This window comes from Chiloscyllium plagiosum, chromosome 19 (genome assembly GCF_004010195.1).
Source record: "Chiloscyllium plagiosum isolate BGI_BamShark_2017 chromosome 19, ASM401019v2, whole genome shotgun sequence".
NCBI classification, from domain to species: domain Eukaryota; kingdom Metazoa; phylum Chordata; class Chondrichthyes; order Orectolobiformes; family Hemiscylliidae; genus Chiloscyllium; species Chiloscyllium plagiosum.
In genome coordinates, this window is record NC_057728.1 from 14,588,332 (window position 1) to 14,615,540 (window position 27,209).

Here is a 27,209-nt window from a genome sequence, read left to right on the forward strand (position 1 = left end):
TGCAGCAAGGGTTGGTACATAGGACTTTGATGTTGTGGCCATTTCAGAGACATGGATAGAGCAGGGACAGGAATGATTGTTGCAGTTTTCAGGATTTAGATGTTTCATTAACATCAGGAAAGGTGGTAAAAGAGGGGAAGATGTGGCATTGTTAGTCAAGGACAGTATTAAGGTGGCAGAAAGGACATTTGAGGAGGACTCGTCTACTGAGATAGTTTGGGCTGAGGTTAGAAACAGGAAAGGAGAGGTCACCCTGTTGGAAGTTTTCTATATGCCTCCAAATAGTTCCAAAGATGTAGAGGAAAGGAATGCAAAGATGATTCTGGACAGGAGCGGAAGCAAGAGGGTAGTTGCTATGGGGGATTTTGACTTTCTAAATATTGACAGGAAATGCTATAGTTTGAGTACTTTAGATGAGTTAGTTTTTGTCCAATATGTGCAGGTGCGTTTCCTGACACAGTATGTAGATGGACCAATAAGAGGCGAAGCCACATTGGGTTTGATATTTGATAATGAACCAGGTCAGGTGTTAGATTTGGAGGTAGTTGAGCACTTTGGTAATAGTGACCACAATTCAGTTACATTTACTTTAGCGATGGAAAGGGATAGGGTATATACCGCAGGGCAAGAGTAAAAGCTGGGGGAAAGGCAAGCATGAGGTGATTAGGCAAAACTTAGGATGCGTAAGATGGGGAAGGAAACTGCAGAGGATGGACAGAATTGAAATGTGGAACTTGTTCAAGGAACAGCTACTGCGTGTCCTTGATATGTATGTACTCGTCAGGCAGGGAGGAAGTGGTTTAGCGAGGGAGCCGTGGTTTACTAAAGAAGTTGAATCTCTTATCAAGAGGAAGAAGGAGGTTTTATTAAGATGAGGAGTGAAGGCTCAGCTAGGCAACTTGAGAGATAAAAGTTAGCCAGGAAGGACCTAAAGAGAGAGCTAAGAAGAGCCAGGAAGGGACTTGAGAAGTCTTTGGCAGGTAGGATCAAGGAAAACGCTAAAGCTTTCTACAGATATGTCAGGAATAAAAGAATAACTAGAGTAAGATTCGGGCCAGTCAAGAACAATAGTGGGAAGTTGTGCATGGAGTCCGAAGAGATAGGAGAGGCGCTAAATGAATATTTTTCCATCAGTATTCATACAGGTAAAAGACAATGTTGTTGAGGAGAATACTGAGGAACAGGCTACTGGCCTAGACAGGATTGAGGTGCATCAGGAGGAGGTGTTAGCAATTTTGGAAATTGTGAAAACACATTAGTCCCCTGAGCTGAATGGGATTTATCCTAGGATTCTTCAGAAAGCTTGGGAGGAGATTGCTGAGCCTTTGGCTTTGATCTTTATGTTGTTGTTGTCCACAGGAAGACTGGAGGATAGCACATATTTTCCCCTTGTTCAAGAAGGGGAATGGAGACAATCCGTATAATTATAGACCAGTCAGCCTTCGGTTGTGGGTAAAGTGATGGAAAGGATTATAAGTGATAGGATGTATAATCATCTAGAAAGGAATAATTTAATTAGGGATAGTCAACACAGTTTTGTGAAGGGTAGGTCTTGCCTAATTGACTTCTTTAAGAAGGTGACCAAACCAGTGGATGAGGGTAAAGCAGTCGATGTGGTGTATATGGATTTCAGTAAAGCATTTGATAAGGTTCCCTAAGATAGGCTACTGCAGAAGATAAAGAGGTATGGGATTGAGGGTGATTTAGTGGTTTGTATCAGAAATTGGCTAGGTGCAGGAAGACAAAGGGTGGTGGCTGATGGGAAATGTTTATTCTGGAGTTCAGTTACTAGTGGTGTACAGCAAAGATCTGTTTTGGGGCCACTGCTGTTTGTCATTTTTATAAATGATCTGGATGAAGGCATAGAAGGATAGATTAGTAAATTTGCAGATTACTTTAAGGTAGGTGGAGTTGTGCACAGTGTGAAAGGATGTTGCAGGTTACAGAGGGACACAGATAAGCTGCAGAGCTGGGCTGAGAGATGGTAAATGGTATTTAATGCAGAAAGTGTTAGCTGATTCACTTTGGAAGGAGTAACAGGAATACAGAGTACTGGGCTCATGGTAAGATTCTTGGTCGTGTGGATAAGCAGAGAGATCTCGGTGTCCATGTACATAGATCCCTGAAAGTTGCCACCCAGGTTGATAGGGTTGTTATGGTGTGTTAGGTATTATTGGTAGAGGGAGTGAGTTTCAGAGCCATGAGGTCATGTTGCAGCTGTACAAAACTCTGATGCGGCCGCACTTGGAGGATTGCGTATAGTTCTGGTTGGCGCATGATAGGAAGGATGTAGAAGTATTGGAAAAGGTGCAGAGGGAGTTTTCCTGATATGGAAGGAAGGTCTTATGAGGAAAGGCTGAGGGATTTGAGGAGATTTTCAATAGAAGGAAGATTAAGAGATGACTCAGTAGGGACATACAAGATGCTCAGAGGATTAGATAGGGTGGACAGTGAGAGCTGTTTTCCTCAGATGGTGATGGCTAGCACAAGAGGACATATCTTTAAATTGACGGGTGATAGATATAGGACAGATGTCAGAGGTAGTTTCTTTACTCAGAGAGTAGTGAGGCCGTGGAATGCCCTGCCTGCAACAGGAGTAGACTCGCCAACCTTAAGGGCATTTAAATGGTCATTGGATAAACATACAGATGATAATGGAATAGTGTCGGTAAGATGGACTTCAGATTGGTTTCACAGGTTGGCGCAACATCGAGGGCCGAAGGGCCTGTACTGCACTGTAATGTTCTATGTTCTATGTTCTAAGATTACTGAGAGCAGCTACTTGTAGGAATACCTCTATCATTGCAAGTTATTTAAAAGAATTCATTTTTACCATTGAGGAATGTGGGTATCATAGGGTGGGACAGCATTTATTGCACATCCCTAGTTGCTGTGGGGAAGGTAGTGAATGAGCTGCCTTTATGAACCTGACTATTCATTTGGCATTGTGTCACTATAGTCTTATCAGACCATAGAGCTGCTTTCTCTCATTCATCGGAGACAACTGGTGGTGATTTAACTTGAGGGCCACCATACCTCAGACTATGGGAGAAGTTGAGAAGAAGAGTGCTTCATGGTAATCTCAGCTGGAATTAGAATTAAACTCATGCTGTTGACATCGCACTGCTTCATAAACCAACCATCCAGCCAACTGAGCTAAACTGACCCCCTCATTTGGTATGTGTATACCCACATTGGAGGGGGAGTTCCAAGTTTTAGCTCCAGTGATACTGAAGGAATAGTGATATGTTTCCAAGTCAGGATGATGAGTGACTTGGAGGGGAACGTGCAGCTGGTGGTGTTCTCATGTATCTGCTGCCCTTGTCCTTCTAGATGGTAGTGGTTGTGTTTTGAAACGTGCTGTCTAAGAAGCCTTGGTGAATTTTTGCAGTGCATCTTTTAGATGGTACACCCTGCTACTGAATGCCACTGGTAGAATGAATGTGAATATCCTTTATTGTCACTTGTACTCCAGTGTAGAAGTACAGTGAGAAATTTTTACAATGGCTGCCTTTAATGGTGCGATCTTGAGTACAAGTATCTAGGTACAAATCTTACTGAGTAAAACAAAAATTATGGTTATACAAAAGAGGATGAAAAGAAAAGCAGTAGCATTACTTATGGTGTCTAAGAATAAGTTAGAAATGTGGTAGTTAAAACTTTGTGAAAAAAATTTACATTACAGTCCAGTAAAGGATTCCAAACAGCAGCAGCTCAGCATGTAGCGCCAGGCCCCAGTCCGGTGGCTCAATGGTTAGCACTGCTGCCTTAAAGCACCAGGGAGCCAGGTTCAATTTCAACCTCGGGCGACTGACTGGGTGGAGCTTGCACATTCTCCCTGTGTCTGCGTGAGTTTCCTCTGGGTACTCTGGTTTCCTTCCACAGGCCAAAGATGTGCAGGTCAGGTGAATTGGCCAGGCTAAATTGCCCGTAGTGTTAGGTGCATTAGTCAGGGTAAATATAGGGTAGAAGAATGGTTACTGTGCGGAGGGTTGGTGTGGACATGTTGGGCTGAAGGGCCTGTTTCCACACTGTAGGGATTCTATGATTCCATGAACTGTCCCACACTAGTCCAGCCTCCAGTCCACTCCTCACTGTCACTCAGCAGCAACAAGATAAGACCTGCTGCACTGGGATTCACTTCACCTCACATCACTCCGAGACTCAGGTTTCCCCTTGTGCTGCTCCGGGATCGCTCCAGCCTCCAGTCTGCTCCTCACCGGCATTCAGCAGCAAAAAGAGTGAATGTTTATGGTTATGATGCCAACTGAGTGGACTATTACGTTCTGGATAGTGAAAAGTTTCTTCAGTATTGCTGGAGGTGCACTCATCCAGGTAAGTGGGGACTATTCCGTCGGAATCCTGACTTATGCCTTGTAGATGGCACAAGTTGCTGTCATGTGAGATGCAACTTAAACAGTTACTGCCATGTGTCCTGAAACTCCGCAACAGTTTGCGGAGCAGTTTGTTACGGCTTGCCTCTCCCTCAAACTGTATTGATGTATTTACACAATACATACAAACTAAATTCAGTACAGAATATTAAAGCCGGTCTGAAATGAGGAAGGAACCAATTTGCAAGCATTCTGAAAATTAATCACTGCAAATGTGGAGAGTCATTCCTTAAGTCTTTCCCATCACTCTCTTAGTCCATGTTGGACCGGGGTATACAAAGTTAAAAATCACAGAACACCAGGTGATAGTCAAACAGGTTTATTTGGCCGTGCTCCGAAAGCTAGTGCTTCCAAATAAACCTGTTGATCTATAACCTGGTGTTGTGTGATTTTTAACTTTCTTAATTCAATTTTTTGATTCCTCTTTTTATTACTTGTTAAGTATCTGATTGGTACTGAATTTTTATATTTTAATTTGCACTTCCTTTTCTCTGTTCATTTCTTGAATTGTCAATCTGATAAAGAAGATAAAGTTGCTTTTACTGTTAACTCAGAACTTTCCTTTCTGTAATTATACCAGCTTGCATTTCAAGCAATATCCCATGCAGAAAAATGTAGAAACCTCCTTGTGCTGTTAGATGCCCTAATGCCGGAACTTTAGCACAACATTATGCCATAGAATATACTTAGGTTTAAATATCATTCATGGAATAAAAGTATATTCAGTTTAGGAAGCACATTTAAGCCAGAAGTTTATAAGAATGAATGTGCTAAGTCATACAAAGCATGCTAAAATGATGACCAAAATGAATGTCAAATTGCATGATTTAATTGGATGGTTTTATTTTCAAGTTCTTGATTATATATCACAATTGAAATTGAAGTATTAGTGACTTCTGCCTCTAAACACTTTAAGGAATACCTGCACAAAGCCTTCGGTCTTAGTCAATCTTAAAAACATCGTATTTCTTTAAAAACCTTTTTAAGTTTATAACACCCATTCACTACAAAGGCAGGAAAAGAAATAGACTTTGTTAATTAAAAAATCACCCCAAAAATTCTCCCAATACATTTTGGTTAAGCATATTTGCAATCTAAAGCAATACTTTAATTTATGTCTTTATGTCTTGAATATTAATGACATTTTGTGAACTACTTTACATATAATATTTTTGAAAACCTTTACATTTTTAGGATTTCTTCTTCTCTCTTCCTAAGCATGTTGATTCATTGTTGGAGACAGCTCTGTAGGTGTTAATTGTGCTCCAGCTCCTCACCGAGGTGAGCATTATTCAATTTTAAATAATACAATTCCAAGTTATTTTACCATACAAAAAAAATCCAAGCATGCACATCTACCGCAGAGCTTGCAGAATCCTTTCAGTGCAGAAAGCCAGGTTAAGTAAATCCCTCACCCTACTAAATCAGGACACTGAGGCCAATTCCAATATTCCAACCAATGTCTTGGCTGAGGTCTGTTAACTCACCAGAAACTGGAAACTGAGCCTTGGATCCAATGTGACCCAATTGCTCACAATTTAAACTCACTGAGCCACCACAATGTCGCAGTCATATTATGAACATCTACCTGTCTAGAATTACTACCTTGGAGTAGCAGTGATCAAGGACTATGGTCCCTGTTCACTTGTTCTATCAGAACATGGTGTGGAGAACTAATGTGGGAAGAAAACATCCTTGCAGAAACTAATCTTAGAAACTAGTTCTCCCAAATTTTCTTCCTCATTAGGTAGGATTTTCAAGCAGACCCTGATTTGAAATTGACATATTGGTTGTTGCAAAGAGTGTGCTGGAGCAGATGTGATAGTTACGGTCATGTCTCTGGATGTAAAAAGTGTTCCTAGAACCAAGTCTCCCAGTTGGATCAGAGTTCACATTCGTTTGCACACATCTGATAAATCACATCTTTATTACATCATTCATGTGCACGTAGGCTTCTTCTAGTGTTGAAAATAAAAAGTTTGAAAGACCAGGTGAAAGACAACAGGAGTGGCCAATGAAAATGGTAGCAGCGGTGCTGAATTTTTTCTAACTACCGTGCTCTGGACATTTTTATCCAAAGAAGGAATCTCAAGAACAGGTACCTCGCAAGATATCCCAATCCAGCCTTCGTAACACTGACATGTGAACTTTTTTTTCATGACTTTGATATCCCTCATGTTCATTCTCCCTTTCACAGAAAATCTGGGATGCATTCCTTCAGGATTGGCTTGGATTTTGAAACTGTTTGGATCCAGGTGAAGGTAGGTTTTGGAGTTAATGTTCTGCCTCACACACCTGCCATGGTTCTTGCAAAGATGTTTGCTGCACAATTTTGCAGCAGACGTCACGTTAACAATATAATGTCCCAGGGGTCCGTCCACGTATTGTTTCACTGCTAAGCAGTGATTCTGTAAGGGAAGGTTAAGGACATTTCAATCCTAAAAATACATATATGAATGTAAATAACTGCCATCATCAAAAAATCCCAGTCTTCATTTTGATTTCCAAAACCAGCAGCCCATTGAATTGTTAATAAGACCTTACACAATGTCTTCCTGGTTATAGGTATACAAAAATCAAATGATCAAATTTTGTCAGCAGAATAGTTTCTATGCTAAGATGCTTGTTGCAAGTAAATGTGATGATTCAAAAATTGAAAAGAAATATATGAGCAACAGTAATTACTAAATCTCACTTCCTGCCTTTAATCAAGGTAAATGTTGTAGAATACAATTGTACACAGTCAGAAGCTTTTCAACAACAAGTTGATAATTGTTCTTCATGTGTTTAAATCCATTGACATTAGAGAATTGTAAAAAAGTTAGGATCATATGAGAAATATAGATCTCACTTTAAGGATAAGTAACACATGTGAAATCATAGTAGATTGTTTTCATCATTCCATGATTTTTTTTTGTTTATTTATTCACAGGATGTGGGTATCACTGGCTAGGTCAACATTTATTGCTCATCTCTGACTGTCCAGAGGGTAGTTGAGAGTCAACCATATTGCTATGGGTCTGGAGTCACTTGAAGGCCAAAATTATGAGGGGCACAGATAGGGTAAATAGGGTAAATAGGCAAAGTCTTTTCCCTGGGGTCAGGGAGTCCAGAACTAGAGGGCATAGGTTTAGGGTGAGAGGGGAAAGATATAAAAGAGACCTCAGGGGCAACTTTTCACACAGAGGGTGGTACATATATGGAATGAGCTGCCAGAGGAAGTGGTGGAGGCTTGTACAATTGCAACATTTAAGAGGCATTTGGATTGGTATATGAGTAGGAAGTGTTTGGAGGGATATGGGCTGGGTGCTGGCAGGTGGGACTAGACTGGGTTGGGATATCTAGTCGGCATGGACGGGTTGGACCGAAGGGTCTGTTTCCATGCTGTACATCTATATGACTGTATGACTCTATGTAGCTTCCTTCCCTAAAAGATATTAGTGAACCACATGGGTTTTTCCGATAATCAACAATAGATCATGGTCATTATTAGACTGTTAATTCCAGATTTTTATTGGATTCATAATCTACACCTGCAATGGCAGGATTTGAACTCAGGTCCCCAAAACATCACCTGGGCCTCTGGGTTAACAGTCCAGTGATAATACCACTAGATCATCACCTCCCACAATGATTGCAATATGCTAAGCTAATTAATAAGAGATCATTAAACTTAAATTTAGCAAAGCTATTTTAGTTGCGTAAAAATGTCATGCAAATTCATCATATGATTACAATGATCATACTCTGGAGAAATCAATGCAATCATTGATTTTAGAAGATTTTAGATTTCTCTGAAACAAAAACAGAAATTGCTGGAGAAACTCAATAGATCTGGCAGCATCTGTGCATAGAAATTTATTTTATTTTTGATTTCTCTATTGGTTTCCATCTGTGGATCTGAAGAATCCATGCATTTTTACAGAAAAATCTTTAAGATGGTCTCAGGGAAAAGGGGAACAATAAGTTTCTACTTGTAATGAGGGAATGGTTGTCATTCCAGTACAAAGCTAAGTGGGAATGTGTGTTGCGAAGAAGATGTAAAGTGGATTCAGGAAGTTTTGGACAGGCTTAGTTCAGAACATGACATATGGAATATAAATGCGGAAAAATGTGAGCTTGTCCAATAGGAGAAATAAATGTGCAAAGTATTTCTTAAATGATAGCAAGTTGGAAAGTGTAGATGTACAAGAGGACCTAGGTCCTTATCAATAAGTCACTGATTGCAGCAAGGCCAGCAAGCTATCACAAATGCTAATGGAATGCTAGCCTTTATCATAAGACGATCTGAGGAGTGAAGTGTTGCTTCAGTTGAGTAGAAGTTTTGCTAGACTGTACCTGGAGTAACTGTGTACAGTTTTGATCTCCTTACCCTAGGAAAATGATTATTATTGCCATGGAGGGAGTATAACAAATGTTCACCAGACCTGACCCAGGGATGATGGGGCTTTCCAATGAAGAGAGACTCGGTAAACTGGACATGTAGTATTTTGGAGGATGAGGTGATCTAATTGAAACCTATGAAATAGTTAAAGAGCTGCACAGAGTAGATGCAGGTAAGATGTTTCCCTTGCCTGGGGAGTCTAGACCCAGGGAGCACAACTTAAAAATAAGGGTGAGCTACTTAGAGAATTTTTTAAACTGGAATTCTCTAACAGAAGACTGTGGAGGCTCAGTCTTTAAAGGTAGGGATTGATAGATTTTCGGTTACCGGTGACATACATGGTTATGGAGATTGGGTTTTTAAAAGACATTAGAGTGTTCGTTCAGCCATGATTGTACTGAATGGTGGCGCAGGCTGGCCCACTCCTATTCCTATGTTCCATCTTATCACTGAAGGTGAACTTTACAGACTTATGAATCTCTCGTACACTATAGGTAGAGATACTTATTAGGTGATCATTCAGTCAAGGAATTGAGGGAGAAAAGAAACCATTGAACCGAAATTTGAATGTAGATGACTTGGATTTACAACACATTAAGTATGCTGAACACGGAGTCCAGGGTACACCTCAAATCTCTCAGCTAAATAAATATGAAATTGGGCTGCATTTATTGGGATGGGGAAGAATATGATTAAAATAGTTATACCTTTGATCTTGCGTAATTGATGCTTCCCCAAAGAATGATGCCAGCAGTCCCCATTGCAGCACTCTCACCAATTGTATGAACCATGTCAATCTGGAGGATGAGAAAGTATCATGTCACAGTTATACAAGCAATAAAGGAAAACCATGCTTTGTGGCAACTTTGGATTTTGTATTTAGCCGTATACATGGGTAAAGCATCCTATTGAACAACCTCCATTCACCAGAGGGGGAAATAAAACAGGCTGAAGCTGTATTTGCATTTGAGATGTTAATAATGAGTATAAGGAAGAGAGACTGTGCAATATTCCCTATTAGTTATTAGCCAGTATATACAAGGGCATTTGCACAACCTGTTGGAAGCAATTAAATATCAGCCAAACAAGTTCCACTTTCCTTATTCAGGTGACCATTTCTCAAGGGTGAATTGAAAGTGGTCGGAGATGGTCACATTTAAGCTCAATCTAGTCCTCAGCTGTCATCTACTTTCCGGTTCATCTCCAGCAATGGGGTCGTGGCTAATTTTTATCCCCCTTTAGCTCTGGGGGCAACAGGATCATTTGAGATACATCACATTCTGCCCTGACGTAGATCAGTTGCCTTAGAGCTGAATTTTCTTTCTGGCTTATGGCAAAGTATTTCAGGGTGAATTGGAATACCAGAGATTAGTCTCCAGTTTTAGGTTTTTAAAATTGAGTCTTGCCTTATACAATGCATGGCAACAAATTAAGTGTACACAGTTCATGATTTTCTTTCCCTAATAGTTGCAAAACTGGGGTGGCACGGTGGCCCAGTGGTTAACACTGCTGCCTCATAGCACCAGGGACCCAGGTTTGATTCCAGCCTCGGGCTACTGTCCATGTAAAGTTTGCACATTCCCCCCATGTCTGCGCAGGTTTCCTTCAGATGCTGCAGTTCCCTTCTACAATCCAAAGATGTGCAGGTTAAGTGAATTGTCCATGGTGTTCAGGTTAGGTGCATTAGTCAGGGGAAACATAGATTAATAGAGTAGGAGAATGGGTCTGGACGGGTTCCTGTTCGGACGGTTGGTGTGAACTTGTTGGGAGAAAGTGAGGACTGCAGGTGCTGGAGATCAGAGTCGAGACTGTGGTGCTGGAAAAGCACAGCTAGTCAGGCAACATCCGAGGAACAGGGGAATTTTCAAACATAAGGTCTTCGTCAGGATTGAGGCTTATGAGCCAAGGAGGTGGAGAGATAAATGGGAGGGGGAAGGGGGTGGAAGGTAGCTGGGAATGCGATAGGTGAGGGTGAAGATGATAGGTCAGAGAGGAGGGTGGAACAGATAGGTGGGAAGGAAGATGGACAGGTCAAGAGGGTGTTGCCGAATTGGAAGGTTGGATCAGGGATAAGGTTGGGGGAGGGGAAATGAGAAAACTAGTGAAATCCACATTGATCCCATGTGGTTGGAGGGTCCCAAAGCGGAAAATGATGTGTTCTTCCTCCAGGTGTCGGGTGGTAAGGGTTTGGTGATGGAGGAGGCCCAGGACCTGCATGTCCTTGGGGGAGTGGGAGGCAGAGTTAAAGTGTTCGGCCACAGGGGGATGGGGTTGTTTAATAAGTGTGTCCTGGAGATGCACTCTGAAGCATTCCTCAAGTAGGCATCCTGTCTCCCCAGAGTAGAGGAGACCACATTGGGAGCAATGGATACAGTAAATGACGTGCATCAAAGTGCAGGTAAATTTCTGATGGATGTGGAAGGCTCCTTTGGGGCCTTGGATGGAGGTAAAGGGGGAGCTGTGGGCACAGATTTTGCAATTCTTGCGGTGGCAGGGGAAGATGCTGAAAGCAGAGGGTGGGTTGGTGGGGTTCTTGGACCTGACAAAGGGAATGATCTTTACGGAATGCGGATAGGGGTGGGGAGGGAAATATATCCCTGGTAGTGGGGTCTGTTTGTAGGTGGTGGAAATGGTCGAGGCAACCTGTTTCCACACTGTATGGATTCTATGATTCTACTATGAGCTGCGTCTAATTCTTGCCAAATTGTACAAACAGCAGCCTTCATGCTAGGAGTAAGACATTGGGAATTGCATTTTTGTGGTCTGAGATATAAGTTTTTTTAGTTTAATGTGTGCTAATGCTATTGGATTCTTTTTAATAGAATCCCTACAGTGTGGAAACAGGCCCTTCAGCTGAACAAGCCCATACTGATTTTCCGAAGAGTAAGCCACCAAGACCCATTCCCCTACCCTATTATCCTATATTTACCCCTGACTAATGTATCTAACCCATACATCCTGAACACTATGGGCAATTTAGCATGGCCAATTCACTTAACCAGCACATCTTTGAATTGTGGGAGGAAACCGGTGCACCCAGAGGAAACCCATGTAGATACAGGGAGAACATGCAAACTTCACACAGACAGTTGCCCGAGGTTGGAATTGAACCCAGGTCTCTGGTGCTGTGAGGCAGTAGTGCTAACCACTGAGCCACTGTGCTGCCATTGGTTATTTTTAGAATATGCAATAGTAATCAAAATGCTAATATTATCCAAATCTCAAATTGATGTTGGCAAACTTGAAATATTTTGATTGGAATAACTGCATAGTTTAAGGATAAATAGTTAGCTTTAAGGCATGATTTGGAGTATAACATCACAATGGTTATTAGAAAGATACCGGATTACAACGGAAACACAACAGTATGCATTTTCTACACTTAAGGAAGGCATGTACATGAGATTGATTCATTGTAACTTTTACTGTAATAATTCATTCAGTAAAAACTTTAAATCGGGATGAAGGATTCCAGCCATTTTGAAAAATTGGGTTTGTTCTGAGGCAGGTACGGATGTGGTAAAAACCTAATAGAGGTGTTCAAATTTACAAGGAATTTTCATGAAGTAAAAAGTGGGAAACTTTCCTCTGATAAATAGGTTAGGACAAGAAGACATGAATTGAAAATGCTTGGAAAAATAATTAGAAGGAAATCAGGAGGTTTTTTTTCCCCACAAGAGAGTTAATCAGATCTGGAATACACCACCTGAAAATATAGGAGAATCAGATTCCACGGAAAAGTTTTAAAAATTTGATCTGGGACTAAAAATTGGACAATTCTCTCAAAAGGTCAACACAGGTGGGACAGGCCAAATAACTTCCTTCTGTTCTCTAAGATTCTATGAAAGTTTGGTAACATTTAATGAAACATTAACCCAATATTTAAACAAGCTACAGCAGTGTGTTAAATCTTATTGTACGTGAGTATTGTAGCTTCACGTTTCCAAATTCATCATGTATTATTAGAAATGGTACTCCTCAAAATCTATTATTGATTTGTTAATAGCAATTTCTAAACAGGACAGTAACTGAACTGAAATGATGTGCCTGGGCTTTATTGTGCCTAAAAAAAAAATCACTTCTCATTTTAACTGAAATATGCATGCCAAGCACAACAGAGAAAACGTTTATTACGTAGCAACACTAGGACTAAAGAAACCTTGAAATCAAATCAGTATTAAAGGAAGAAACACACTAATTTACTTCTGTCATCAATTTGTAGATATGACAGAATAAATACACTGAATTTTGTATGATTGCAGCAACAAAGCAGATTTCAATGTAGCTGCTGCTTGGATGGAAAAATCACCTCAGAATACATCCTCTGCAAGACTATTCAAAATAGCATTATGGCACCTAATAGCAATAAAAGCCAGGTTACTGGTTCTGAAAGAAGGGTAAACTTTAAATCATTCATTCTCAAAAGGAAGGGAACAATCTGGGTCATTGGAACAGTGAACAGAAGAGAGGGATTGTCACCCGCATTTCCAATCAAAAATACTTTAGAATGCTCTACACCTTTGTTTGAATCATGGTAAGTCACAAATTTGGGCTTGCATGTCCCTGAAGGCAACATCGACTCAATATATCTAAGTACTGTTGAGGCCCAGGAATGTCCTTTTTAACAAATGGCAGGAATCTAGCAAAGGGGTCGACATTGCAATTTCAGGTTAGCTCAGTTCTTGAAGTTGCTGCTCCTGGTCCGCTCATCCCAAGGGCCAATTAAATCCTGACTTTGTTGCTTGCAGGAATGGTAAAACAGCAGAGAACCTGCCAATAAAAATAGGCCTATCAGATCATTCAGAAATGATCTTGCAGCAGGTTTTGTTTTTAGAAACTGTAAACAACATTTTTAGCCAAAAACTACCAAATGCCAACTCACAATCTGCATGCCACTCATTTAGAGTCATACAGATCTACAGCAGAGAAAGAGGGCGTTAGGCCAATCACATCTGGGTTGGTCTAAAACAAGCACTGAACAATTCTAATCCCATTTTCCAGCACTTGGCCCACTGCCTTGTATGTCTTGACTTTGCAAGTGCACATCTAAATATTTCTTAAATATTATGAGGATTTCTGCCTTTACCATCCTAACAGGCAGTGAGGTCTAGATTCCTACCACCTTGTCCATGAAAAAGATTTTTCTCACATTTTCTCTAGAACTCCTGCCCTTTACTTTAAATCTACACCCAGGTCATTGATCCCTCCATCAAGTGGAAAAGTTTCTTCCTGTCTACTCTATTGACGTCCCTCATAATTTTGTATGTATCAATCATGTCTCCTTTCAATCTCCTCTGTCCAATCTCTCTTCACAACTGAAGTTTTCCAGCCCATGCAACATCCTGAAAAATCTCCTCTGCACTTTCCCCAGCGTTATCACACCCCTCCGATAATGTGGTTTTGGAATGTGGGGATTTAGGAACTCTTAGGGAGGATTAATAGCAGGAAAGGGTTCTGGCTGTAAACCCACTTGCCAGTTTCAAATGTTGCATTATATAAGTGGAAATGACACCCATGTTCAGGCTTACCTGTAAGCAATGTGCTGATGCGATGACAAAAAACTCAGACAGCAGGAGTTGAAGAGGACTGGGTGACTACTAATAACAGTTAGTGAAGGGTAACCAATCAGCATTATGGTATTATCAAGTAAAGTGGGAAGTAAAAGCATGAAATCTTAGATGTGATTTAATAATAGTTCCCTTGTGTTTTAAAATCGTAAGACTTGTGGAACTGAAAAAAACAAAACATTTCAACTACTTGAAGTATCAGTGACCCAATAAATCAGTGAGGTTCAGTTGAGGGATCTTCCTGGGAGCTTTTCAGCAGCAGCATTTCCTAACTTATTCTAACTGATGATTTCAAGATTCCCACCCTTTGCCAAAGTGAACAATAGCAGATCCATTTTTGACCTAAGAGTAATAAAGTAACATATTCATAATCTTATTAAACGACAGGGCAGGCTCAAGGGGACAAATGGCCTACTCCAGTTATTCATATGTTCATATATTGAAGATATAGATGCATCATATGAGGGTATAATTAAGTTGTTGCCTTGCTAATTCAAAAGTGAACTTTGAGAGAATCTCTAGCCAAAACCTCTTCTTTAACGTGTTTGTGTACAATACATAATGACAAATTGTATTGTTAATAAAATAAATTATGATTTTGTATTATTTTTGTTGCGTAAATATCTTTGAGGCATAGATTCACAGGGGCATTATCGCCACACCCATTGGCCACTTGCTTTTTGTGAGCTTAATAACAATAATCGTGCTTGGGTTCAAGTCCGATGCACTCCAGAGGTGTGTGCTAACATCTCTGAACAGGTTGCTTAGAAAATATGTAGATAATGATTGTCAGTAGACTAAATAACTTTAGGAATGGCAGAACTGAACCAATCCCATCAGCATTCCCATGTTCACTGGTATCTTTCCAGCATGAATGGTTGGCTTTCTATCAGGAATGTTAACCTTGCTGGAGTAACCGAACGAGGATCTGCAAATTCATCACAAAGCTAATACAAAAGCTGGGTTTCTCATCCATTTTCAAACACAACATGTATCATTTCCTACTTACCTGAGTGAGAGGCTCAAACTCATAGGCATAAAATGGACGTCCATATGCGAAGACGGGGAGAGTGTAATCCTTTATGGCTATGGAGGCTAATCTGATAGCTTCTTTCAGTCGGTAATGGACAAATTTCAATGCATTTGGGGTTGACTTCAATTCAAGTGGTAGATAGATGGAAGGATAGAGAGCGCCACTTTCTTCCCATAACCAGAGTAACTTGTCATTACGTTTGTACTCAATTGCAGGGCACTTCCCAGTATATTTCTTTGGGTCTTTCTTATAGTGATGGTTGTAGCAATCTGGGAAGAGATAGAACCCCCAGAGGCCATGCGGTCTAATCTTCTCTGCTAACCCCAGTGTATTATTCATCAATTTCCACCCAGCATTTTCATATTCTTTCCTGGCTTCTAACTTAATTTTTTTTTCTGGCCAGTCAGGGTGAAGCTTTCTTACAATTTGAATGGATTTTTTCCGATAGATATTTTTATGACCCCAGTTTCGGACCCACAGAGGTCTCCAGTCTTCCCAGTCGATCACCCCAAGACCACTGAAGTCATCAACTGGGATGACTTTCTTTATATCAGCCCTGGCCTTCTTCAAGTGTTCCTTAAGACTGATGTTCTGGGGGATTCCTCCATTTACAGGAACTTTATTTTTGGTGAAGTAAGGATATTTGCCTAGATGATCGTGATAAAATATGGTGATGGTTGACCCACTGAGAGTCTCATTGGAGTTGGAAAATATATCAAAAACACTGAGGTCCAAATCCACCTTATACCTGAGCCTGCACTGTTCTGTTGGGGCATTCCACACAGCAATAAATGGGTTGTGTGGAAGTACTGGAGATTTTGCTTGCTTAAAATACTGGCCACTTGTCGTCTGTAATATGAATACAAACACCAGTTGTTTTGTGACCAGCTTCTTGGGAATCACTGCAACAAGCATTGCTCTCAGCTTCCAACCTCTACCTGAAACACGAGAATGATATTGACAATTACCGCAGATTGCCAAGCATTGACATATGCATTAATAGTCCATAAATATAGTAATATTTTATCATTAGCTTATTGATATAAATGATCTAGCCATATATATGAAAAATCAGAAAATCACCACTTTATGATCTTTCTACAAGCTTCCTCGTGGTTCAAAATCCATTACAACTTTCACAGATCATAGTTTTAAAAAAGGCTGAACTTGAATTGCTGTCATTTTAAGCTTATATTAATGATTTAACTCCCTGTCTCAAAATTAAGCATAGTATTCATTATGAATTTAAGCAGGAGATTGTTCATGTTAAATAGTCAGCCATTCCAAAGGCTGAAAAGGGAGATTAGGTCATGTTAAACATTATTCCATGTTTTACAGTCAGAGATGTACAGCACGGAAACAGACCCTTCAGTCCAAACCGTCCACACGGACCAGATATCCCAACCCAATCTAGTCCAGCCTGCCAACACCCAGCCCATATCCCTCCAAACCCTTCCTATTCATCTACTTATCCAAATGCCTTTTAAATGTTGCAATTGTACCAGCCTCCACCACTTCCTCTGGTAGCTCATTCCATACACGTACCACCCTCTGTGTGAAACGTTGCCGTGCAGGTCTCTTTTATATCTTTCCCCTCTTACCATAAACCTATGCCCTCTAGTTCTGGACTACCTGTACCAGCCTCCACCACTTCCTCTGGTAGCTCATTCCATACCACCCTCTGTGTGAAAACGTTGCCGTGCACGTCTCTTTTATATCTTTCCCCTCTTACCATAAACCTATGCCCTCTAGTTCTGGACTACCCCACCCCAGGGAAAAGACTTTGTCTATTTATCCTATCCATGCCCTTCAATTTTGTAAACTTCTATAAGGTCACCCCTCAGCCTCCAACACTCCAGGGAAAACAGCCCCAGCCTGTTCAGCCTCACCCCATAGCTCAAATCCTCCAACCCTGGCAACATCCTTGTAAGTCTCTTCTGAACCCATTCAAGTTTCACAACATCTTTCCGATAGGAAGGAGACCAGAATTGCACGCAAAATTCCAACAGTGGCCTAACCAATGTCCTCCCAACTCCTGTACTCATTACTCTGACCAATAAAAAAAACCATACCAAACGCCTTCTTCACTATTCTATCTACCTGCGGCTCCACTTTCAAGGAGCTATGAACCTACACTCCAAGGTCTCTTGGTTCAGCAACACTCCCTAGGTCCTTACCATTAAGTGTATAAGCCCTGCTAAGATTTGCTTTCCCAAATTTATCAAAATTAAACTCCATCTGCCACTTCTCTGCCCATTGGCTCATCTGGTCAAGATCCTGTTGTAATCTGAGGTAACCTTCTTCACTGTCCACACCTCCAATTTTGGTGTCATCAGCAAACTTACTAACTGTACCTGTTATCCTCCCATCCAAATCATTGATACAAATGATGAAAAGTAGAGGACCCAGCACCGATCCTGTAGTCACAGGCCTCCAGTCTCAAAAACAACCCTCCACCACCACCATCTGTCTTCTACCTTTGAGCCAGTTCTGTATCCAAATTGCTAGTTCTTCCTGTATTCCGTGAGATCTAACATTGCTAATCAGTCTCCCATGGGGAACCTTGTCGAACGCCTTACTGAAGTCCATATAGATCACATCTACCACTCTGCCCTCATCAATCTTCTTTGTTACTTCTTCAAAAAACTCAATCAAGTTTGAGAGACACGATTTCCCATGCACAAAGCCATGTGACTATCCCTAATCAGTCCATGCCATTCCAAATACATGTACATCCTGTCCCTCAGGATTCTCTCCGACAACTTGCTCACCACCATCAGGCTCACTGGTCTATAGTTCCCTGGCTTGTTCTTACCACCCTTCTTAAACAGTGACACCACGTTAGCCAACTTCCAGTCTTCCGGCACCTCACCTGTGACTATCGATGATACAAATATCTCAGCAAGAGGCCCAGCAATCACTTCTCTAGTTTCCCCACAGAGTTCTAGGGTACTCCTGATCAGGTCCTGGGGATTTATCCACCTTTATGCATTTAAAACATCCAGCACTTTCTCCTCTGTAATATGGACATTTTGCAAGGTGTCACCATCTATTTCCCTACAGTCTATGTCTTCCATATCATTTTCCACAGTAAATACTGATGCAAAATACTCATTTAGTATCTCCCCCATTTTCTGTGGCTCCACACAAAGGCCGCCTTGCTGATCTTTGAGGGGCCCTATTCTCTCCCTAGTTACCCTTTTGTCCTTAATGTATTTGTAAAAACCCTTTGGATTCTCCTTAATTCTATTTGCCAAAGCTACCCATGTCCCCTTTTTGCCCTCCTGATTTCCCTCTCAAGTATACTCCTACTGTCTTTATACTCTAAGGATTCACTCAATCTATCCTGTCTATACCTGACATATGCTTCCTTCTTTTTCTTAACAAAACCCTCAATTTCTTTAGTCATCCAGCATTCCCTATACCTACCAGCCTTCCCTTTCACCCCGACAAGAATATACTTTCTCTGGATTCTCGTTATCTCATTTCTGAGGCTCCCATTTTCCAGTCATCCCTTTACCTGCGAACACTGCCCCCAATCAGTTTCCAGTCTATCTTTGGAAAGTGAAAATCCCCTACCATAACCACCCTATTATTCTTACAGATAACTGAAATCTCCTTACAAATTTGTTTATCAATTTCTCTTTGACTATTAGGGGGTCTATAATACAATCCTAAAAAGGTGATCATCCCTTTCTTATTTCTCAGTTCCACCCAAATAACTTCCCTGGATGTATTTCCAGGAATATCCTCCCTCAGCACAGCTGTAATGCTATCCCTTATCAAAAATGCCACTCCCCCTCCTCTCTTGCCTCCCTTTCTATCCTTCCTGTAGCATTTGTATCCTGGAACATTAAGCTGCCAGTCCTGCCCATCCCTGAGCCATGTTTCCGTAATTGCTATGATATCCCAGTCCCATGTTCCTAACCATGCCCTAAGTTCATCTGCCTTCCCTGTTAGGCCCCTTGCATTGAAATAAATGCAGTCTAATTTCTTAGTCCTACCTTGTCCCTGCCTGCCCTGACTGTTTGACTTGCTTCTGTTCTCAACTGTATCAGTCTCAGATTGACCTCTTTCCTCACTATCTCCCTGGGTCCCACTGGGTCCCACCGGGTCCCACACCCCCACCTTACTAGTTTAAATCCTCCCGAGCAGCTCCAGCAAATTTCCCTGCCAGTATATTAGTCCCCTTCCAATTTAGGTGCAATCCGTCCTTCTTGTACCTGTCACTTCTACCCCAAAAGAGATTCCAGTGATCCAAAAATGTGAATCCTTCTCCCGTACACCAGCTCCTCAGCCACGCATTCATCTGCTCTATCCTCCTATTCCTACCCTAACTAGTTTCTGAACATAGAGTCATATATAAAGAATGGGCAAAAAAAATTAGCAGGGGTCATCAAATCCACAACCTACTCCTGATTGCTGGAGAATGATGACAAATTCCAAAATGTGCTATTTCATTCCACCTCACAATCATTTAACCTTTCCGGGGAGGCAACAAAGAAACCGATAAAATCCCAGAAAAGAAATAAAATTTCTGGGAAATTCCTGTGTAGCCCTCAGGCAGTATGAAAATTAGTAGGACAAATAAGAACAAGTCAGGATAACTTTAAAACATAGAACACAGAACAGTACAGCACAGGAACAGGACCTTCAGTCCACCATGTCTGCACCAACTGTGATGCCATTCTAAACAAATGCCATTTGCCTGCAGATGGTCTGTATCCCTCTATTCCTGCCTATTCCCTGTCTGTCTAAATCCTTCTGAAACGTTGTTTTGCTTCTACCACTTCCCCTGGCAGCACATTTCAGGCACCTATCGCTCTGTGTAAAAACAAAAATGCCTTGCAAACCTCCTTTAAACTTAACCCCTCTCACCTTAAACCTATGGTCCCAAATATTTGGCATTTCCATCCTGGATAAAGACCCCAACTATCCATCCCACACTCATAATTTTGTACACTTCTATCAGGTCATCCCTCAGCCTAGCGAAAACAATCCAATCTTGTCCAATCTCTACTCATACCTAATACACTTCTGTCCAGGTAACGTGCTGGTAAACCTCTTTTGCAGCAAAGCTACAAAGTGCTGATTTAGAGACACTTTCTACAAGCAAATTAGTAGGAATATTATAAATACAACTTAGAAGCTGATAAAACAGCAAGAGAACTATAGAAATATTATTATCTCAATGCTTTGGGGATGGCGGGCAGCTCAATCCCAATATATCTTTTCTCGGAGTAATCAGTTGTAATGCTGTTAGGGAGGGAGTTCCATTGATAGAGCAGCAATAATGATAAAGTTCCAAGTCAGAATGGTATGCGATTTGAAATGTAGGTAGTGGTGTTCCCATACAGTTGCTGTCTTTGTTCTCTTTGGTGGTAAAGGTTGCAGGTTTTGAAGAGTCTGTTAAAGAAGCCTTGGCAATGTTGTATGGGCATGCCCACTCACTCTGCTGCATGTGCTTCTGTCATCGTCCTTATAGGTGGAGAGAGATTTATAACACATGAGACCATTCAGCTCTCATGTCCAAACCAGTCAACAATTATCTGACTACAGTAATCCCATTTTCCAGATTTTGGCCTACAGCCTTGGAGGCTATTGCATTGCAAGGGAATGTCTATATACTTCTCAAATGATGAGAGTTTCTGATTCAGCCAACATTCAGGCAATGAATTCCAGTCACTTGCCACTTCTGGCTGAAACATTTCTCCTCAATTCTCCTCTTAACCTTCTACCTCATATCTTAAATATATGCTCCCAGGTTGTTGGACCCTCTACGAATGGAATATCTGTCCAATCTATGCCCCTCATAATCAAAGGTCCGCTTTGAACCTTTGTTGCTCCAAGGAAAACAACTCCAATGTGTGCTACAACTGCTTCTCACTTCCTGTCAGCCCAAATGCAAATGTTGTCCCAGTCTTGCTTCAAAGGGACACAAACTGCTTCACTCCAACAGAGGATAAGAGAAAGACCATTGGTCCATCAAATATGTCCCATTTTGTCATGCTGGATTAAATAAAACCCAGCAAAGGTAGTGCCATTGCTACAGCATTAAATTTTATACCTTGCCTGTCTGCCAATCTGCTCCTTGGGTGGTGAGTGCTGTTGTGAAATTCTGGTTAATTTCTTTGTCTTCCTAATAGCTAATTGGAGGAAATTCCTGCACAAACAGTCTGTTAATTAAACAAACAGCAAAGGGGGTATTTGTCACACATTGCCCTTAGGGAGGGATTCCAGGATTTTGACCCAGTGACAGTGAAGGAATGGTGATATATTTCTAAGTCAGGATGGTGACAACATTCCAGTAATAGTACTGAAGACGTGTGCTCCACAATTTGCTGTTACCCTAGCCAAGCTCTTCCAGTACAGTTACAACACTGTACAGCATAGACACACAATGTGGAAAATTGCCCAGCTATGGTCTACACATGTAAAGCAGGACAAATCCAACCCAACCAATTACTAGCTCATCAATTCACTGTCAGTCATCAGTAAAGCCATGGAAGATGTCATCAACAGGGCTATCAAGCTTCACCTGCTCAGCAATAACCTGTTCAGTGACACGCAGTTGCGGTTCCTGAAGAAGGGCTCATGCCCAAAACGTTGATTCTCCTGCTCCTTGGATGCTGCCTGACCTGCTGCGCTTTTCCAGCAACACATTTTCAGCTCAGTTGCGGTTCCACCAGGGTCACTCAGCTCCTGACCTCATTACGGCCTTGGTTCAGGCTTGGAGAAAAGAGCTGAATTCTAGACATGAGGCGAGACTGACATCAAGGCCGCATTCGACTGAGTCTGCCATCAGGGAGCCCTGAATAGCCTCCAAGTTTTATTTCACACTATTATCCATCTACACAGCATTAGATTTATCTTCCAAAAGGAAATAAAGTGAATTATGGTTTTCAAAACAGTGGAACAAGAGAAATCATTTAAAAGCATCCAGATGCTTTTTCTTGGTACAGAGTTACAAAGTCGAACAGTAGTCCAGAAAAACTCTCACTTGATCTGTAATTAATATTAATATTTAATAATTAAAGCTTAAGTGCTAAAGTGAAAGAGAACTTGAAAATTAAATACTTCTGGCACTTTGTGCTATCTGTCACCTCTGCCTATATGTAGTTCAAATCTGGGTAGTTTGAAGTAGGTCACTGCTGTCAGTCAACCTTTGTTGAAACTTCATTTGGGACCTGTTTAATGATCAGTGGTAAAAGATATGCCACCACTGAGTCTTTCCAGAAGAGCCAGTGCTCTTCTTTAACAATTTATTTATCGCATGATTAAAAATAACTACTGCTACATTACAAATCAGACAGATTAACAGCTGTAGAGAGTATCCATTCCTTCCCAAGGTTAGTGCAGACTGTGTGTGACATCAACACAATGGGTGCAGCTCAATGTAACAACATTAGCTCCTTCAGAACAATTTCTTCAGTAACCTACACAACAGATATTTCCATATGTTAACCAACACTTTACAAAAATCAAAGATGTACAATGTATTATTGTGGCAAAGATGATACAAAGTTCTTGTGACTTCCTCCATTCTAATACATAAAGCTTTATCAAACATTCTTTGCTCTTGAGGAAGTGATTCTGTAAGACCTTTTTTAAACCCAAGCACGCTCACAACAGCTGCAAGCCGCTAAATTGATTTTGTTATTGATTGCCACGCGTGGTAATTCAGAACTGGGGAGATAATTATCGGGTCATGTTTTGCACCATTTGTCACAGATTAGATGCTTGATAATATATCATTTGAAGCAAATTCATTTCAGCTGCTGCTGAAAATTTTAGATTGATGGCACTGGCACGGATTTTACTGGCGGCATGTTTCTCACCTGAAAAATAGGAAGTTGGCTGTTTGCAATTTGCAGTAGTACAGAACCTCATTTGGTCCATTCATGTCCAAGGCTGGTTAGTTCAATTTTCAGTTAAACTTGTCTATTCCAAGTGTAAGAACTGAAAATGTGTTGCTGACAGCAGGTCAGGCAGCATCCAAGGAACAGGAGAATCGACGTTTCGGGCATAAGCCCTTCTTCAGGAATGAGGAAAGGGTGTCCTGCACCTCCACGTACATTTACTGCATCCGCTGCACCCAATGTGGCCTCCTCTATGTTGGAGAGACAGGACGCCTACTTGCGGAACGTTTCAGAGAACACCTCTGGGACACCCGCACCAACCAAACCAACCAGCCCGTGGCTCAACACTTCAACTCCCCCTCCCCCACTCCACCAAGGACGTCTCTCCAACATAGAGGAGGCCACATTGGGTGCAGCGGATGCAGTAAATGTACGTGGAGGTGCTGGACACACTTTCCTCATTCCTGAAGAAGGAATGCCCGAAACGTCGATTCTCCTGTTCCTTGGATGCTGCCTGACCTGCTGTGCTTTTCCAGCAACACATTTTCAGCTCTGATCTCCAGCATCTGCAGCCCTCACTTTCTCCTATTCCAAGTGTAAGGTTGCCTAATTTTGTGATTCACTGTTCTATGTTGATTGCAAATTTCACAATCTTGTGCATCATGCACGTTTCATCTATTTCCACTAGATGTCAAGTGGCAATAATTGGATGGTAGATTAGTGGCTCTCTGGAGGCCACATGCAAAAGATTATCAACGCAACCTTTCATTTTATCTTTGTGACATCAGGAGAAGCATGACTGCTCTTCATGGGCATGTAGGTAAATTTGGATTTCCTGTGCAAGACCCTGATTGGGATCATCTCCCCGATTAGTCCAACCTGCTGCTGCTTCCTATAATCTATAAATGTTATTTCTTGATTTTATGATGATATTTTCAAGTTTTGTGCATCTTGATGCGGCTCTGGGCAGACAGATGGAAATTAAGAAATATCAGACAATAAGAATGAAGAATTGATGAGTTTAAAACAATTAAATTGTGGCAAAAGTACTGAAAATTACAAGAAGCATTCAATATACAAACCCACCCTTCCATAAGTTAGAATCTTAACATAAACTTAAAGATCACACTGGAGTTCATAATTCTGCAGCAAATATAGATTTTTATTTGTTTAGCCTGTTTCCCAGAAATATAATTCTCTTTGCTGGCACTGTGTAACAATATGCATTCCACTGTACTGCTGAAGATCAACCATTCCCATAATAAATACATGGGTAAAGTGCCTTTGGGAAATATGATAATGATTAAGTGATTTATCAGACAACCTTAACTATTTTCCTGGAGCCTTACATTTTTTGACTCTGTTAAAGGAAAGTCTATCAATCAAAAAGAAAAAAATCAATCAAAAGCAATGGAAGAGTGTAACAGTCTTGAAACCACTGTCTGGTACAGCCACCCACCTTTCCACATAATTCTTGACTCAATCTGACCACCCTTGTATAATGCTATCCAAACATCCACAGTTTTGTCTGTAATGTTTGTTACATATCCTATCAACAAAATATTAACTGACTGAACCTGAAGTTAAAGATTTTTTTTTAAAAAATTAAATAAAATGTATTTCTTGCTCAACACCTGAATATGTGGCTGAATATTCCTTGCTGATTACTCAGATATTTTAGTAACCTTTAAAATGTCCTGTTTAATCACTCAAATAAATTAACTTCTCATTTTCATTTCAATCTCTGATTTGGCTTCTTTAAATTAGCCCTTTCTCATACCTCCCATCTTGATTGATTCTACTAATACATAGCTATACCAAATTATCTTATTATTTTGTTCTGTACCCATTGAACTTAAACATTAAATTTGTTTCTCTCTCCACAGGAACAGCCTGATCTGCTAACTATTTAGTACTGAAATTGCTCCTTTCATTTATCCATCCATCAAGTAAGTCTTCAATGACTTATAAATTTGATTTTAAATACTTCAAGAAATTCCATTTTAATTGAAAATGAAACTAAACTAAATATCTGCTGGCATTAATTCAAATAGTGAAAGAAAAATAAATAATAAACAGTAACTGTTTCAATGAGAAAGAGTCAAAGACAATTAAGTTGACTTTAACTTAATTGAATAAACTGATCCACAAATATAAATAAAACATGTGTGACGTGCTCAACCTGAAGACAGATCCTTGGTTCACTGTCTGCTGATCCTTCATCCCAGCTGTTTTTGTATCACTGTTGGTTTGCCACTGTCATTTATTTCCAAGAATGATGAGGAAGCAGATCACAAATCTGCCTCACTAAAATAGGAATCAAATCCATGCTGTTGATGTTATGCTAAACCAGATGCTTAATATATAGCCAATTACATTAGCTGACCTGTAATCCTTTTAATTGGAATGGGATAAAAGTAATTAAAACTTGGTAATAAGGAAAAGTAATTGTTCCTCTGATGTCTAAATTTTACAAATGTAACTCACCTCTGTCACTTACCAAATACTCACCGAATAACTAACATCATCTCCTATAGGAGAGTAAGAATCAATTGCCGAGGCTAAAAATGTCTAGTGGAAGCTAAAATAACAGAACACTTCTTCCCCTTCCTCACCTCCATACCCTTGATCACTTAGCAATCTAATTTAGTTTGTTGTTTGTAATTGCTATTAAATCAAAATCTACACTTTAAACCCTTTGGTTGTCAGGCTTAAGCAGGATTTTAACGATGTTTCCACAGAGCATTTTAACTAAAGATGAGCTGAAAATGGATTCTTATTAAGTGAGTCAGATAAAGTTTTCTGTCTTGGGGCATATAAAACTAGCAAACTTAGTGCAACATGGGATTTTAGTCCAACTTACAACAGAATGCCAATGCTAAGTGACACAAGTTGCTTCACTCCAACTGAGGATAAGCGAAAGACCATTAGTCCATCAAATATTTCCCAATTTGTTATGCTGGAGTAAATAAAACAGAGCAAAAGTAGTGCTGCTGTTATAGCCTCAGGGCTGCACCACTCCGCAGTTCTACTTCATCCTCTGGCTTATTCTCCATGCTAACAAGAAACTTTTTCAGGAATCAAGGCACACAAGATGCAACAGAGAAACCCACAGCCTCCTCTCGCCTTCCCTCTGACTCCATCCCCTCCCCCAACCCCATCTCCTTTCTCATAATCACCATCCTCCTAACCTTCTGCTCTCTGATGCCAGACATTCTGTACTCAGCAAAAGTCTTAGTTTTATCCCTCCCCACATTAATGAACGCCTTCCCTCTGACTCCATCCCCTCCCCCAACCCCATCTCCTTTCTCATAATCCTCCTAACCTTCTGCTCTCTGATGCCAGACATTCTGTACTCAGCAAAAGTCTTAGTTTTATCCCTCCCCACATTAATGAATTTCAGACATGACATGACATCAAACTCTTCTTCCATCGTCTTCACCTCCATGTCCATTCCTTTGGGCAAGAGTCCTCTACCCGTCCAACAGATCATTTTGCTTACCTTCAACACTCTCCCTCCACCTGGACCCTTCCCTTTGGTCTTCTACCTGTACTCGACCTGTTCGTTGAGAACTTTTGGCGTGACATTGGTGGTCTCAATTTCTCTATCCCCATCATGCATTCTAACCTATCTCCCCCCGAACTGACTGCACTCCGTGCAAGGAGATCCAACCCTGACTTTGTTATTATGACTTCCCAACTCCTGTACTCAAAGGACGGAGCAATGAAGGCAAGCATTCTAAACACCTTCTTAACCACCCTGTCTACATGTGAGGAGAAAGTGAGGACTGCAGATGCTGGAGATCAGAGCTGAAAATGTGTTGCTGGAAAAGCACAGCAGGTCAGGCAGCATCCAAGGAGCAGGAGAATCAACATTTCGGGCATGAGCCCTTCTTCAGGAATGAGGAAAGTGTGTCCAGTAGACTACGATAAAAGGTAGGGAGGAGGGACTTGGGGGAGGGGCGTTGGAAA

The 27,209-nt window shown here is 40.9% G+C and overlaps 1 protein-coding gene across 2 annotated transcripts in view; it reads right to left on the reverse strand.

Moving 5' to 3' along the window:
- Positions 1–6,155: 6,155 nt before the first annotated feature.
- Positions 6,156–27,209, reverse strand: part of hyal6 (hyaluronoglucosaminidase 6) — a 35,393-nt gene continuing 14,339 nt past the window's right edge. Inside the window, exons 1-4 of one of the 2 annotated variants that reach the window (XM_043708819.1) lie at positions 25,420–25,556; positions 15,355–16,316; positions 9,486–9,575; positions 6,156–6,802 (exon numbers count right to left, since the gene is read on the reverse strand). In XM_043708819.1, the coding sequence (XP_043564754.1) occupies positions 6,353–6,802; positions 9,486–9,575; positions 15,355–16,293 (1,479 nt within the window). In that variant the 5' untranslated portion in view covers positions 16,294–16,316; positions 25,420–25,556 and the 3' untranslated portion in view covers positions 6,156–6,352. Of the gene's footprint in view, positions 6,803–9,485; positions 9,576–15,354; positions 16,317–25,419; positions 25,557–27,209 lie in introns of those variants that run through there. The other variant, XM_043708820.1, reaches the window with a different exon arrangement.